Raw genomic sequence first — 17,111 nt, 5'->3', positions numbered from 1 at the left:
CCTTTCATTTAAAGAAATATGTTAGCAGGTGTGAATAAGCCGAAAGTATCACTTCTTAAGTTTCACTTTTCAGGGTAGCGCATGCTGATGAAGCGAAACATAATGTCCTTGTCCTGCCTGACCATAAATTCAATTACTTGATAATGTCTCCTGGACATATTTTTCAACGTACTAAATTCTCTGCCCTTTTCAGCTGATTTGTCAGCAATCTCGATTTGATACTCTGGTATATCAAAAATGGTATTTTTGTGAAAACTGTAATTCTGGACACCCATATTTCTTGCTCTCTATGGTACAACAAACCTGCAGTGTGTAGAGTACACACAAGTGTGCATAATTATTGAAAAGACAGACTTCGAGAATATAAATTACAGTTAATAATAGAAAAAAGGAGAGGTATTTAGAAGTAAGTCAGTAATTGGGACATATACATACGCGCTGCATGGATTCCAGTACTGTTCGGTACTCTGCAAAAAGACGTCAATGAGTGCCGTGAAACTTGAAGTCTCTGCCCTTGTCAAGACCATCCCTCGGCAGAGCGATTTTTTTTTCGACCATAGGAATTTACCTTGAGGGTGTTAAGAACTACCACCTGTACCGTCTGGACGGTGTGCAGATTACCCATTGTGTGCAAATTAACTGTCTGGGCTCCTGGATGTGTTTACGTTGCCATCTGGATATACCTGCACCGAAATTGGGGCAGTACCTGATTGACGTGGACCCGTACATGTACATGTACGTGCTTCATGTTTGGATTGTTGGCCAGATTTATATGAATAGTATTAACCAAATATTAGGGGTGGGGCTAATTGTCGCCACTCGCTGTATGGTTTAAACATCTTACATATGAGAATCTACCCTAATATATCGCGATGTTGCCCTGTGTTGGTTGACGTGGGGATATGCACGGACATATTGGAAAAGACAGACGCTCTCGCTTAGTCTGTCTGTGTGACCATCTACACATACAATTTATAACTGGATTGTTAAATATTGTATGTATCAATATTTCCAGTACTATAAATACAGTTTCTATTATATTTTGCACTTGACCCAAACAGATGATGAATACTTAACACATTGTTGATTCGAAGTCAGTCAAAGAAACAGACCAGACAGCCATGAATTCGGGGCCGTCCATACATGAAGGGGGCACAGGTTGGTGATGTTGCGTACACAATGCGTACAAGGGGCAGGGGGGGTTCAAGCTAGTGCGTAAAGTACGCGAAACAAAAATTTACCTTTAATGAATCTTCATTATACAATGCACTTCCTCATATACAAATAAATATCAGAATCAGCTTTTGTGCATCGAAATTCAAACACAGTATCCTCCACCGTCCACCCCACCATTTATCCTCCCGTGCCAACGCCCATTACTAGCAAACCGCAACAATACCCTTGACACAAAAAAGACAAGCAGCGTCTTCAAGAATTGTGGAATGCGTGTGCACGCGTATAGGGGAGAGGTGGGTGGAACCACTGCGTACGCCTTGGGTACAGGGGATCGGGTGGAGGGGTCTGCAAAGTCGGCATTTCGTGCGTAACTATGTACTCAATGGACAGTTCCAAAGCTGTAAAAATCTGTGTAAGGGTTAATGGGTCAGCTGTGTCGTTTCGTGACAGATGAAGACAAGGTCTCTTGTTATTTGACCGGTGACGCAACGGCAAAGAAGCAGAAGGACATATTCGAACGACGTGTGCTGCTTGAAAATTAAACTAACAAGTCGGAATGACATTTCTTTCTGTATTAATTTCCACGATCAAACCCTGGGCCTATATGAACAACATTCATTACGTCAAATCTGTAATCAACAGCATACTCCGAACCGCAACTGATCTCCCCACGGATCATAGGTCTTCCCAACTTGCCTAATTACTGATAACCCACACAATCCCATCACGCGTGAGGAGGGGGGGAGCTGACACTGACCCAAGGTTCCCCAAAGAAGAAAGGACACAAAAAACAAGGTGCTGAATATGTCTTTTAGAGCAAGAGGAAACGCAAAAATGAGACTTTTATGCAGACTTAAGACAATTCCAATTGCAATCTAGGAAATGTCACTTTTATTTCTTGGAAGACGGTAGGGGAAGTTGAGCTGCTGTTGTTTTTGACTTTTAATAGTCTGTGTCTTTGGTCAAAAGTTACATTTTGTGACAAAATCATCACCTGAAATCACTTTGCCACCCCTGTCTTAACATCAAACACTATTTAATCCCAAGCATAAATTTCGGTTTATAATATATACCAAAAAAGAAACGTTGCAATTTTGTAAACTTGAATTATTACAATGGACATTCGATCATAGGCTCATTTTGATGGAAAAATTGTAATTCTATAAATGGTGGAAAAAATTGCTTTGTTTCTGTTTGTTTTCCGCATAAAATGAAGCCGCTCTGGTGCTATTAGAAACCAGCGAAGTGATCAACATACATTAATTATGTTCTGGTTTTAATGGCCACAAAAGACACCAGAATTGGTGAGTTTGCTTGGTTTGGTTAGGAAAAATCTTTTAATTATTTACAAACGCAGGTCTGGGCCGATATTTCACTCACGAGCCTTTGGATGAATGTACCGTCAGTCAGGCGATACAGGATAGATACCGGGGGCTCATATGTGGCAGGCACGCAGCACGGCGACAGGTATCGACGAAGATCATCATCCGTCTCGGCCAGGGCCTGGTTTCGCATCATGTACGCGTGGCTTGTCGCGAAGTTACTTACTTGGAGGCAGCTGCCCCGGCAGAAGTTGGCAAAAATGGTGCTCGGCCGATATATTGTCGCCTCCATCACTTGTTTTAGGTCCACCTCGAAATACTGCAAGCAGCAGGTGTCTGAGTCCCCTTGGCACTGACTTTGACGCCGTAGTCTTTGATGATGTTTGTCTGGGTCAACAGCCACAGCCAGTACTGGCAGCTCATCTCTGGCTAGGGACACGGGAGGAAACTGCAGGGGTTCCTGGGAAGAGTCGGTGAAGAAGTCCGTAGCAGCGTTTGTCAGCTGAAGACGGTGTTCTGTGGAGCTCCAGTCATTCTTCTCCCGTGGTAATTTAAGATGAAACCAACCCTCTCGTTTGCTCATCACCTGAAAATTATAGAAAAGGAAAGGATGTTTCATTAAAAGCGGCTACTCAAGTCCTGCGGCGTAAATTTGTGGGGATGGGGGTTTGGTGGGGATGACTTGCCAAGCCATGGAAATTTGAAAAGCGTGGTGGGTGCTGACACGATTATGACACATCTGTGATGGTTACGACATTATTGCATTCCCACAGATTCTTGCATCAGAGCCGCAGTGGGTTTTGAAAATTTGTTCAGGCTTTTTAGTTGTTGGGAAGTCAGAAAAAAATCGTCACAGTCCACACTAAGTTCTTTCTGACCACGAAAACGTCGGGGGGGGGGACTATTCAATAGCTCACCCTAAAGCTGTTTAAAGAGAGAGTTACGACATGAGTGTCTTAACTGTCGGAACCAAAATAGTGGATTATGCGTCACTGCACAAGGACAATCAGTACACAAATAGCTGCATGCTGCACTGCACAGATATAATAAACAGCCATTCTGTTTCCCAAGTCTGAAGTTGACGCTACTAACCTCTCTATAAACAGCCCTGGCCCGTCCCCCGGCCAAAATGTGTGTGTTTGGGGGGATGTTCAAGTCACACTTTTCTAGTTTCTGGATTCTATTTCTGTAGTAGTACCTATTTCCAGTGGTTGTGGATCGTTTCTTAGTTTGAATGAGGCATGAAAGGTTTGGCAGGCAAAACCAAAGATTCTGTAATACGTGTCTGTATGACAGGTCTGTGCACAAATTGGCGGTGTATACAGTCATGAAATAATGTGTTCGGTACCCTACTCCTTTTTAGAACCACAACAATTAACAAGCCAGACACAGGTGAACCACAGTTTTGCGGCTCAACTGAAGTCGTCGCACCTGACGTGCACTATCTAAGTTATCCTAAGTGCGAGTTCCTACCTTAGTAGCCAACTCTTCTCGTTTGATTCCGGTATCCTTTGCATTGAGCAACCATATTGTCAAGCGCCTTGCGGGGCTTCGGTTGAAGTCTTCAGACGAGGTTAGAAATAGCCAAAGATGAACGGACTTGACGGTTTTACCTATGATATCCCTAACAAGGTGGAACCGAAAGCAGAATCCCGGCTCGGGGCAATCGTTGGTATCTGCGGAGTTAACACAGGAAAAGTGATTGAAAATACGACGTCATTATATCCAACCTTAGGGACAAATAGAAAAATGATTAGCTGGAATTGTAGTTCACTTGAGCAAAAGCAAAGATATCCAAATTAAGGAATGCAACAAACAAAATTCTATAGATTTTGATAAACTAAAAGCATGAGTTCCACATCACCATTATAACCGAAATATTTATGTTTTATGTTATGTCTATTTTTCTGTCTTCTGTTATGTCAACACTCATTAAATTTAAAGGTTTCACTTTTTGTCCATTTTTTATGAATGACTTCAAAATGATATTGCAAAAACGGTGTTGGCTCTACAAAGCTACATTACATTCTAAGATAATATGAAATTGTGGAATATTCACAACGAAAAGACGACGCATTGAGTTTTTCACTCTATCCCTTTCATTTTCTGGATTGGGCTATTGATGGGGAACGACATGTCAGGATAAATATTGAGCACTAAACAATAATAATGAATATAATCAACAGTTTTAAAAACAACTCTGCAGCTCTTTTTTTGCCAACTTGCGATGGTGGCCATGGACACGTAATACCATTCATTCTGGTCTGTTAAGTTCAGAAACTGTGTTTGTGCTTACAATTTTCAGCGTATGACAAGACTTCGGTAATTTGGCTGGCTGGTCGTTCATATCTCGGTAAGTCTCGCTGGGGTGGCTGGTGGTCCATCAGTCGCTTCTTGATCGCCAGGGGTAGGGTTCGATACGGCTTGTCTGAAGCCGGGGACAGCTCTGTCAGGCCGAGTTTCTCCTGAAGTTGCATCCGCAACATAGCAATACGGAACGCTCTCTCCCTTGCCGACAAACCGTCGATCACATTCTCCGTGGGGCTGGGGTTAGGTGAGTCTGTACTGCTGGGGGAAGGACTATTGGAAGGGGAGAAGGTCCCTTGTGTAAAAATGATTGAATGCTCGTCTTCGACGAGTGTAGGCTGGGAACCAGACAAGTTGTTCTCTGCGGAGGCGTTTTTGTCTCCTGGCAAGGCAGAAGGAGCTGTACATCTTCCCATAGAAGTGTTGTAGGTAATCAGCAACAACAACATGGTGAAAGGTGCGACCACCATGGTAACTGTCATTAAATATTGCTGCGGTTGTTGAGGTGTTATTCTTCGGTTGTGGGTTTGGTCTTGTGCCTGGTCAGACCATCAAATTCGACAGAACCACGCCAAAGGATGATGTAGGGTCTTTCTTAGTGCTGGCCAATTGGATCATTCTTTTAAAGACAGCAGTGCGGAATTTCTGAGCGTGCATTAAAATGTGACACCAAGGCTGATCAGCGGGAAATAGCAATGGCACCTTGATGAAATGGTCATGACAGAATTATTATGTTTCGTTGAAAGGAATGTGAGAAATATTTCAATATAACAGGGCCTAACGGAACAGCATCGACCCGCCCCACTCCAGTCACCACCACTTACTCTCTAGATTAATATTTGGGTATCAATGATCTAGTGACTGATTGGTCAAATGTTTTCCTTCTCGTTGACGTCATCACAAATTTTCGTATCGGTCACTTTTCGTACACGTCCCTTTTCGGGAACAGAAATGCAGACGATAATGCCAGCCACAGTTGTTCGAAAACTGGCTATGATTTGGAAATGGTAGTGCAGGAAATTCAAATGGGGTGGAGGCTTGAAACGTGACGTGAAGTGGCGCTGTTCATGGTAGAAACCAGTATGCATAACATATCGAACTGGGATCTAATAAATGGGCACTCCGCATACTGATTCATAATGGGGGGGGGGCTTAGCACAGGCAAATTGTTCTGATGTCCTTTCAACACGTGTATTGCGTTATTATACGGGCAAGGGCCATTGTAATAATAAGGTAATAAGCGCATAGAGACATTTCGTAATGTGCGCTATATAATAACTGACTATTATTATTAATTTTTTCACTACATGCAGAAAATCAATCTAACCCGACATCGATTCAAAACTCGTTCAAAGTAAATTTCTGCCAGTCAAAAAGCGTCCAACCCCTCCCTCTTCCTCCTACCCTACTTTTCGAATATTTCGCATTTGTAAGGTTTCAGGATTCCATCAGTATTTCCCCCATTTGTAAACCCAAATGCGTGCCCTTGCAGCAACATATCCACCTAGGGCAATGCTCAACTGAGGGAAGTGAATTTGAGCCTATGGTTCGAGCGTACTTCTACTAGGTCTTATGGAGTCGGCGGATAACGCTAGGTAAGTTAAAGTAGCTTACAGTCATGATGAGATTTTATCCTTGTTCAAAGTGGTCGGAGTTGAGTTTTTTTGTTGATTTGTGTCTTCTGACGACAGACTAAGCACGCAGTCTGAAACCTTGAGTACATTCCCGGTTCTTTTCAGAAACACACACTCATTAGAGGTCGCATGGTGCTATCGCAAGCCTTTCCACCTATTGCTGTCTCTCACCGTGAATAGCCTCAAATGCCATTGGTTTGTTTTATGTTTTGTTTTACTTTGTTAGTTTAGTTTAGTTTAGTTTTGGTTTGGTTTGGAGGGGTGTTTTGGTATTTGTTTGTTAGTCATGGCGGATAATTAAACAATTCATTGGTTAACTTACTACAATTTGAAAATCAAATGAAATCCGAAGCACCAAAAAAACACACGTTTTTTTGTCTGAGAGGCTTCAGGGACTTCAGTTGCCTGCAATGGGGCTCCAAACTTTGTGATTTTACACTGTTTTCAATGGAACTTGGATTAGTTCGGTGGACCCTTAGTTATGACACTGCCCAGCCCCAAGTGAACACACTGGGGAGGGAGATTGCCTTTTTACACCTGTCGCCGTACGGCGCCTGACTAATACATGTAGTGACCAGTGAAAATAACAGGCGCACATATACACGAATCCAAGTTTATTTTATAAATCATCGGAATGAGATTGCGTATATGAAATTCTCTATTTCGAAAAAGGGCAATGATTTCAGACAAATCTACCTATTTGCACACCCCCCGACTGAAATCTGGATACTCCACTAGAGCAGGTAAAATGCTTTTAGATTATTAAAAACTTGAAGTCTGTACTATTATGCAAGTATTTATAGTCGGAATGCAGTGATAACACGTGATATACAATACCAAAGTGAATACGTCACGCGCACAATGTCTTATGATGGAGATCAACGTGTAAAACACTGATCTCTATCACAAAAAGGCATTATGGCCAATCTCGACTCCATGGGCCGCGTTCGCGTCCCTTCACTAACTGTGGTTTTTCACGTGACGTCGCTTGACCGGCATTTGACCGGCAAACGCAGTTCAAGAAGCGTTCCAAGTCTGCAGCGCGGCGCGTACATTTTCGAATCTACGTCTTTCAGTTGGCAATGTCATGCTCGCCAGAATCCTGAGAGACTTCGAAGGTGGAAGCATTTTCGCGCACATCTGTGTATACTGAGCGCTGACCGTCAAAAATCGCGTGACGGAAAAAGCTCTATAAACAAACATAAAATAAATCACCAGAGTATTTCAAAAGCTACTCGCTCGCTCCCACGTATTCCCCTGTATGTCACTAACGCACCCAAGTGTGTATTTGATTGCAACTGGGGACACCCTATTGTTCCTCTTTTGCTTGTACTTTAAATAATTTTTTTAGAAGACCACCCATATGTTTTGTACACAGTTGTCAATCGAGGACCTTCTGTCAATAATTACTGGGGATCTCATTGTCCTCTATTGTTCAGGGTCCCAAATGCAAAAACAAACTCATATAAATCTGTGTCTCACGTCAACATTTCGATTACAGTCCTAATTTAAATCTCCATACAAGTGGGATATGCACATTTCTATTATAAAAATGCAGATCAATGGATACACACTATACCAGGGGTTAATATCGCGCAAGTCATGGTGGGAATCAACATGGCGCGGCAAGATCGTACCCATGGGATAGGGGTGCATTCCATGGGATTTTTACAATAAGACAGACCATGACCAGGAGGGATCATAGAAATATTTCTATAAATCCCGAATTTGGGACTGATAGTTTCCAGTTCGGGGTATTTCTTTCACAAAAAGCCCCCAAATACGGGCCTATTTTGGACAGAGGCGGGCGGATACGTTCAGAAATGAGCGCTCTTTTCCTACCTCCATGGTTTTACCGCTGTTTTGGGGTGTCTTCCTTGAAAGGCGAATAAAAATTTTGTTCTTGGCTAACCCCCATGAAATTGAAACGAAAAGTGATCTTCAGGCCATAATCTAGAATTCCCAGTGAAACAACGGAGGCCAACCTCTTCTCGAAAGTCAACAGGCGGCGCTATTTTTGTCCGATTTTGCACTGTTTTCTATGGGTGCGTATTTGGTGTAGTGCAACCATAGAGGTTGGGTATTAGTGCTTTGGCGAGAACCAGCCTGTGAACCGACACGCGCGCGTACTTCATTCGTCACTTCCTAGTTCACAATGACGTGATACTTCGATTCTCTACACTGTAAAAACCAAAGATCGTATAGCGCCGAAGGCGCAAGATGGATAACTCTACCCAAAAGGTGTAATTATCACGGGCGCCATTTGAGCAAGCGATACGCCTGCGCGGTTTACGGAAATGCTTTGGCGCAGGCTCACCAGGTGCACGTGCCTGCCGCGGCGCCTGCGCTTATGCAGTAATGTGCATTACGCAGGCGTATCGCTTGCTCAAATAGCGCGTACGTGATTACAAAATTTTACGTGTATTCGCGGGGAAGTTCTCCATCTTGCGCTACTATGCGGCGCTATACGATATTTGGTAAAAACATTGGGCAAAAAAGTTTAGCAACGCTTAATTATCCAGATGTTGGTCACTTTTGGTATAATGTTGGCCATTTTCCAAAAGATTTACCCAACAGTTGTACACCTTGTGACCAAAAGTTGGGAAGTTAATATTTACACTAGTTTAGGTCAAACGTTGGTCAAAATATGCCCAAAATTTTTACAGTGTATTGTAATGTCACATAAAGATCTTATGAACGAGATTAATGTTAATTCCTTTATAAGAAGGCCTTTGAGACGACATAATTCGTAACACGCATTAGCCAGATTTCATTTTATATGTTGTACTTGGATACTGTTGATATACTTGTTAAACCTTGACGTGTTTCTTGAAGGATTTTGTCCCCAAAACTACAAGATCAAGTCCCTAGGTGTCTGGTGTTCTGCACGCACTTGGGATGATGTAAGTACATATTAATCTGTGTGCAGCTGACCTTTGAGCCATTCCAAGGCCCAATACCACTCAATGGAGGTAGTAACTGTTGTTTTGTTTTCTGTCCTCGGGAAAGAGTCAGGTAAGGATTACATAAATATTTAGGGGCGATCTTGGACGTCTTTTGTCCCTCGTGCTGGAATAGAGTAAACCACCTTACACATTTCCCGAGGGTCAAACTGAATTACGACACACCGGGTCTAAGCGATTTGCAATTAATATAAAAACAACGCTTTTCCACAATGTTGTTGGAGAGCCAAACTTATAAATGACAACTTGGCTGACACTTTTATGTTTGTCTTTAATATTCGAATCCAAGTGAGTTTCGTCATAGCATGAAAAGCTGCCGAGGTTTATGGAGACAACTTCCCCAATCCACTTCTGAGATATTTATTCCCATATTTCGCGCCTATAAATTCGTTGTCTCCTTTAGTTAAAACAAATTTATCACCAAGAGTCCGTCAAGTGCATGACTAAATACCTTTTTCATGCAGAAATGGTTTATTTACCCAAATTCAAAAGCAGAATCATGGCTTTTGCTAACTGACGTTCATGCGGCTACTGCTGACGCCAATACTGTTTGTTCTTCCGCGAACGTACTCGTTGCTGATGCTGCAGTGCTGCTGTTTCTTACTATAGCCGATGGTTCTGCAGACACGGAGGGTCGCTGGGATTTTTCCGGGGGCAAAGCACTTATCAGAGGCAAAGCGACAAACCATATAGGTGGAAGGGGTCGGGTCTGGTGTATTTTTAAGCAAATCGGGGTCTTTCCTGAGCCTTACCTCCCCTTTATGTTTCTTTCAAAACTTTATTATCACTATTTTTTTCTTTCCATTTTTCAATTTTTCGGGGGGGGGCGTGTGTCAGGCAACCACATGCCCCCCTCTAGCGATACTAATGCCTGCTGTGCTGTTGGTGTCTCCGACAAGGGCAATGGCTTTAATGTCTTGCAAGTGGTAGCCGTTAGCTCAGCTCCATGCTATAGGCCTACCTTAAGTTAGAAGTCAGTGCAAAGAAATCAAGATCCACCTGTTATTTGGTAAAGTACGTGCGCCCTCTGGCAAACTGGTAAACATCTTAGTTAAATCCCAAAGCCACATGTTGTTGTGGTCTAACTCCTTGAAAGAAACGATCATCAACATGCACGTTATCCTCGAAAGGCGACAGCTGTGCGACCATGGAGCTGCAACTCCCAATAACACATTTTGACGGGTCATGATTATATCCACAGCCCATATAACAGAAAGAAATGAAGGGAAAAACCTATAAATCAGTTAGTGTTTTCAAGGTTTGAAGATGGGTGGGACCTTCTAGCTTTTAAATGGGGAGAGGGAGCTTCTTCGTGAATCACGAAACGAGCCAATTTGCGCTTGTGGGCGCTGGCTCCTGCAACGTGAGGGCGCTGCTCAGCTCCACCGAGCGACCAAAAGCGCACGCAGCTATTGTTAGTACTCTGGCTGTGGCATGAATTTGAGGTAAATGTAGGTTATCAATTTCACATTAACCGTTTGAAGTAATGCCTTTCTATGCCATAACACCAAAATTAGCCATTATTGTCTTCTTCACGAATGTTTGGGGTTACGATTTGGTTATAGTCCCCATCTTTTTATCTGTTTATAAATAATCTGTTCATAATCTCTTTATCTGTCCACGGGTCACCCCCCCCTTTTTCTGATGACTGTATGATACAAAACCACTATTGTAATATTGACGTAATGCTTTTCAGAAAAGTTTCATATTTGCTTTCTCGCCCATCGCCCGTCGTTTTTCTTTAACAGAGCATTCAAGTCTAAGTTTGTAACTTAGACACATTTCAATGAAACCTAAATTAAATGGAGTCAGGGGCTGCTATTTGGGGTATGAAATTAACAGCCAAGCGAAGTGTAAGAGATGTGGGTCTCTCATAAAAGGAATCCTGGTTATACATTTACACCATTATAAAACTTTTGTATGAGATATGAGTCAGTTCATAAAAATTCAAGAACAACTCGAGAAAATCCAACGACGATCACTGGAACAAGAAAATATAGACTTTGAAAAAATAGAATAGATATTTTGGATTGTCGTCTATTGGAGGAAACTAGACAGCACACCCGCCTCATTACTTTTTACAAGATTCTCCGAAACGAGTTGGCAATTAAACGTGGATGACTACTGTAGATCAAACAGTAAGACGGGGGTCGCAAGAGACAACTTATATGAAACAACAAGGTCAATACAAAGATTACTCCTTCTTTCCTGAGTCAATTTTTACACAAAACAAATGACCTCATTCAACCGTTATAGTGCATATCTAAATTTCAATTATTAGTCAGAGGGGAAAAGAAGCCTTGTTAATTAGGGTATTATCCTCGTCGAGCCCCCAAGGGTGGCTCCGGAGGGGGGGGGGCAACGGGGCCATCCCCCAAAAAACAAAGCCGATGATTTTTTTTTATCAATGGGAAGATATTAAGTGTCTTTAAATGGAGGTTGTTTTGAATGTATGCACAGAACCATGTTGTTCAGGAAATTGTTTCTGAGTAGCTACTTAATTTTGACAGGTGCGATCAGTTAATGCAAAAGTGCAACGGGGACGCTGCTTACTTGTTCCCCCCCCATGGAGGTGTAGATCCCGCCTTACGAGCCTCCAGTGATACTCATAGTAGGTGCATGTTCTTCAGAGGGACAGGCCACAAACAACAATTACTTCATAGCTTTTCACATAATCTTTTCAATAACAAAGCAGCCGTTCTGTTTTTCTCTTCTGTTCTCCAATCCTGTTGAACATCGTTTTCCCAAGAGCAATTTACCACATCATCATTACTACCACCATGCCCACAATCAACACCCCACCACAGTCAGCAAGTTCATTCAAGAACGGGGGCTTCATTGTTTTAAAATTTTCAGCAATTGTTGGTGTTTCACTGTCAAAAAGCACAAACGTGAAAGAGAAACGTTGGACGAGAGAATCAATTTTTGTGCAGAACAGTTTTCTTCATTGGACGGATTCAAAAGAAAAGAAAGACATGCCTTATAGAGCATGCGCACGTGCAATTTGCAGTTCTGGCTTAGAGGTTTGATATAGGAAGCGGACGCTGTCCAAGGTGGTATCGCTCCTTCCTTGTCGAGGAGAGATTATCGAGCCCATGCCCGGAACCCACGGCATACGACCCACCGTGTATTATATGGAACGCCAAAGAAACAAAAAATCGGAGGCAACACATTGATCGTTATGTTACATTGATCGATCGTTCTCCAACATCGAAAACAGGAAAATCCACAGCGTAAGATATGAGTACGGACACGTGTACATGTCGCCAGACCAGTCTGTAACCCGACAGGTCACGCATGACACGTACACGCATGCCTGAGATACGTTGGTGATTGCTTTGTGCTACGTGCACTGTTCTGAACATAGTACAGTATATGTAATTTATATGTATATGTACATATACATGAACGTTGTGCATGTGTACAAGACCGGTCCATTATGTCTTCCGACTGGAAAGGCCATGCGTGACATGTATACGTACGAACGTGCGTGCAAAGCCGTACATACCAGTATGTTGGTTGCATATGCAGAGAGCTTTAGAAAAACCCGGAGTGCGTACTTTTTGCGAGACCTTAAGCAAAGACCGCCAAAGTTGCCACCGAGGAAAAATTCAATCGCGTGCTCGTAACGTTTGAAACGTACGGATCACGTCACAGAAGCACATTCGGCCGGTGTAAAACGCGGGCACTTTTAGCTTACTTCCGCCCACGATTGCAGTGTCAGCTGGCGTTCCTGTTGGCACACGAGTAGCTGCGTACGTAGAATACGGAGCTCAAGTTTTTTTTTTATAGAGCTCTATGCGTGCATAGAATGATCTGTGGTTTGCCTTAGCCCTGTACAGTGGTTGGTGTATTCCTTGACAGTACAGTACAGGGTGGTAGGCCCTTCCCCCAGAACTGTGGGGTCTGACGTCCGCTCCGCTTCCGTTGGAGCGGAGTGGACGTCGGACCCCACAGTTCTGGGGGTAAAGGAGGGTTCGTTTGCCGTGGTTTTCTAGTCGAAGGCGATTTACGCGGCCGTTAAACCGGCCGGCAGAGATCCAGGACGCACACACGCAAACCACGGCAAACGAGCTGCAACCCGTACAACGGCGAACCACTCTGGATCCCTGTACCATGGAGCTGATAGCTCCATGCCTGTGCACCGACTTACGAAGGCTATGCCAATGCCGTAATACAAACCGAACCACCGCAGACACGTGCGGGTATACATGTACATGTACGTAACCCACGCACGTACGTGCGTCAGCTGTCTGCATCACGATGCCGAGTCGAAAAACCGCCTTGAAGCGTCTGTTTTTTAAGTTCTTTGTTGTTTCGTCCACGTTTGGACGAAAATGGGGGGAGGGGGCACAGCGATATATGGTTATGCCATCATGAATAATTCAAAACTATTCTAGAGCCCATCATGCACATAAACCGTGCTTCCCGAAAAATATATATTATTCATTTGGGGGGACCAATCGTGAGCCTCTTTGATTACACATGTGACGCAGTATTGAATAAACATCCCCATATATAATCACGATCTATGGAATTCCATATCTGCCGTCGCCCGTCGTCCGTCGCATTTTGCTTTTTGTTGTGTCCCAATTCTGCCATTTACCAGTTCCAAACATGCCATTTCCCGTCGTGCGTCGTCCGTCGTGCGTCGCCGGTCGTGCGTCGCCCATCAAATGGGTTGCATAGGACCTGCAATGGCCGGGGTTTAACAAATGACAATGTGATGATTCCATTCACGTCTAAGGATCTTTTCCCAATAAGGCAAGTATAAATCCCACTTGCAGTACTAGTCCCATAATTAATGCCAATACCCCTGCCCCTTGACAAGAAAATGTCGCCTTTCTGAGAATTCAACCAAGTGTTTTTTGGGAAAAAACATTTTCAGCGAAAATGTTCAGGCCAACTTATCCACTGTCTAATTCTAATTTGCATACTGTAAAAACGTGCCGACTTGTTTTCATCAAATTCTAGAAAGAAATCTGCCAACCGATACAGATATTCCATTTTGTCCTCTCAATTTCACCTTGAAATACAGAAATACTAGACAGAGGTGTGGATAACCAATTGTTTATTAAATGTATTGTTAGAGGGCAATTACCACTTGGTTTAAGTTTCAGAAAATTTGACGAGTTGGTTTTGTGGGTGTGTATGCCATGGTGGATAGACCAATGAGAACAGGTTGTCCAGCACATCAGCATTATTTATGGGGTTAACAAGTAACGTTACTGTTTAAAAGACTTATGTGAGCCTACCTGCAACCAATTTGGAGTATACAGCAGATTTCATCATAGGTATACCCGCCCTCAAAATAATGTTGAATCAGTTCGTCTCTTTTGAAAACTATTAAGGAATCAAGCATTGTAAATATTTTGTTATTTACATTCTGTTCTGTGGGATATCGTGCAGGGACAGAGAGTAATATTACATAGGCTATAGACCTAACGTCAGGCTGTTAACGAGTAAAGTTACCGCGTCTAGAGTAATTAAGTTATCGAGAAAAACAATCTACCCAAACAAAAGTCTATTTTGTTAATTTATTTATGTAAAAAAAATGGTATCATTTCATATACACGTTACTTAACCGATGTCAGGATATTATTTCTTCTTTCAAGTAGAGTTCGGCGCAACTGCAAAAACGAATACATATTCTAGTTCTATTGCTAAAATGAGAGTCAGGCATGGTGAATCGAGCGAACAAGGACCTGTGCATGTGAAACAATCAAGGGTCAAAGTTAAAAATACCACTGCGCAATCGTTACCAAAAAAAAAAAAAACCCACGGGCGACGCACGACCGGCGACGGCAGATATGGAATTCCATAACGGTAAAGCAGGCACGCGCGGGTACGGGTACGCGGTGCATGGTTACCAGCTAGCTGTAGGGCACGCCCTTCGTTAGCGTAATAAGTTGTGCTGCCACGGCACAGAAACATCAAGGCGTTTAGTTACGGACCTTGACAAGGCACGCACTTGAGCAGGCTGAGAGTGGGGCTACGGTTTCACTGGGAATCCGATTCACTCGCAAAGCATAACGGCCCGACGTTACAAGTACAAGCAAACCTGCTGCAGCGAGGGGTATTGCGCAAGACACCGTGCAGTGTTTCTACGTATAGCAGGCCTGACGGCCGTGGTTGTCAAAATCATCGCCCAACGCCTTGATCAAGGCTATGGTTTCCCAAAACGCAACACAGAGACCACCTTAAACAAGGCAGCGTTATCGAGGGTTTTCGGGGCAGAAGTGACAATACGTATTCAAAGAAAATGGCATGTGAGTAAATCAGAGGGTGAAAGGCAACTCTGAACATTTCTGATGCCGATTGGATTCAAATCAAGACTCTAAATTACATGACTCGGTCTAGCATTTCTTCTGCCTTCATACAGGATCCTGTTGACCCTCGAGGTCATGGCCTCTGTTGACTCCCCGCCTATCCATCCCTGCAGGGATATATCCAGTTTTGGGTGGGGGTGGATTTTTGTCCCAAGACTACTGTCCTTTTTTCACCCGTAAAAACATTCTCCGACCTCCTATCAGGTGCTTCAATTCCTTAAAACAGATAAATAGAAATACAATAAAAATTCGGAAACATGCGTAGGAAGGGACTCCCCCCCCCGGATACGCCACTGCTATCCTATTGTTTCTTACCAGCTCATTCCGGATTGCCTCCGCTTGCTCAGTAGCGTTTACCTCAAGGGGGGTTCAAGGTGCCTCGGCCCTCCCCAGCCATGATGTCACTTTTAAGGAAATGAAAGCACTAACAATTTAGAAATGGCACTGCAACTTTTCTCAGAGGCGGGAAGATTCTTTTGCAGAAAAAAATCGGGATAGTCCTCTTTTCAGAAAAAAAAAATCTATGTTTACCTGCCCCTCGAACAAGACCTGGATGACTGCTGCACCAAACTTAAAAACTGCGTTTGCTGGCTAGGAGAGCGGGAGCCTAGGCCTAAATGTTTGACCGGATTAATTCAGTCACCGTTTGTTGATAGTGCTAGACTCAATGTATGGACTCAATTCTGATATTGTCGTTTCGTATAAAATCGCTCTATTGATGCCAAAGCTATCAGATAAGCTGAGTTCCACGTTTGCCTGAGGAAAGTCAACTTGACACAGGAGCTGTATAAGGCAAGTGTCATATCAGAGCTTCTTGTGTGACCGCAGTTACTCAGTTGGTTCAAGGCTGTAGAAGATTTCCTTATTTTGCAGACAATGATTTCCAAGTCCACTGACCCTTGGTTTTGATAGACCCTCCTCAGACTGACTTTGATCCTATCTAACTTAGTTGATAAAACGTTAAAGGTGATCTGTAATCACACACGACAATAATGACGCGACAACGCTGCGATATCATCCGACCTTGGTTATTTGGGTTAGTCGCTGTTGCTGCTTTGTCGACGATGATCGGAGCGGATGTATATTTTGTCGTCATCTCCAGAAAACAAAACTGCCACAGACTGAAATCTTGATCTGGTGGTAACCTATGTTTTTTTTTGCTTGGTCGACTTTTGATGGATGAAGCATCAGCGAATATTCCTACAGCGAATGTGTTTCACACTCTTTGCGTTCAGAAGTTGAGTGCTCTGGGTACCTCCCTTGCCGGCCTTCTAACAGTCTACCAAAAGAGGACTGAGGACTCCTGGCCACAGAAGACTTTGATTTGTTTCCGCAGCGTATTACTTTTTTATTGGAAATAGGGCGCTAACTTAACGCCCA

The 17,111-nt window shown here is 43.3% G+C and overlaps 1 protein-coding gene across 8 annotated transcripts in view; it reads right to left on the bottom strand.

Annotated features, from left to right (window-relative positions):
• Positions 1 to 2,038: 2,038 nt before the first annotated feature.
• The window catches only part of LOC110987212 (protein dawdle-like), a 24,440-nt gene continuing 9,367 nt past the window's right edge, over positions 2,039 to 17,111 (bottom strand). For 2 of the 8 annotated variants that reach the window (XM_087143914.1, XM_087143915.1), the window contains exons 2-5: positions 16,047 to 16,135; positions 4,795 to 5,450; positions 3,972 to 4,174; positions 2,039 to 3,084 (exon numbers count right to left, since the gene is read on the bottom strand). In XM_087143914.1, the coding sequence (XP_087000040.1) occupies positions 2,518 to 3,084; positions 3,972 to 4,174; positions 4,795 to 5,287 (1,263 nt within the window). In that variant the 5' untranslated portion in view covers positions 5,288 to 5,450; positions 16,047 to 16,135 and the 3' untranslated portion in view covers positions 2,039 to 2,517. Of the gene's footprint in view, positions 3,085 to 3,971; positions 4,175 to 4,794; positions 5,451 to 16,046; positions 16,136 to 16,262; positions 16,590 to 17,111 lie in introns of those variants that run through there. The other 6 variants (XM_087143916.1, XM_087143917.1, XM_087143918.1 and 3 more) reach the window with 4 other exon arrangements.

Source organism: Acanthaster planci, linkage group LG12 (assembly GCF_054643075.1).
Source record: "Acanthaster planci isolate LZ-2023a linkage group LG12, COTS_SCS, whole genome shotgun sequence".
NCBI lineage: Eukaryota > Metazoa > Echinodermata > Asteroidea > Valvatida > Acanthasteridae > Acanthaster > Acanthaster planci.
This window is presented reverse-complemented; position numbering and strand designations above follow the sequence as displayed.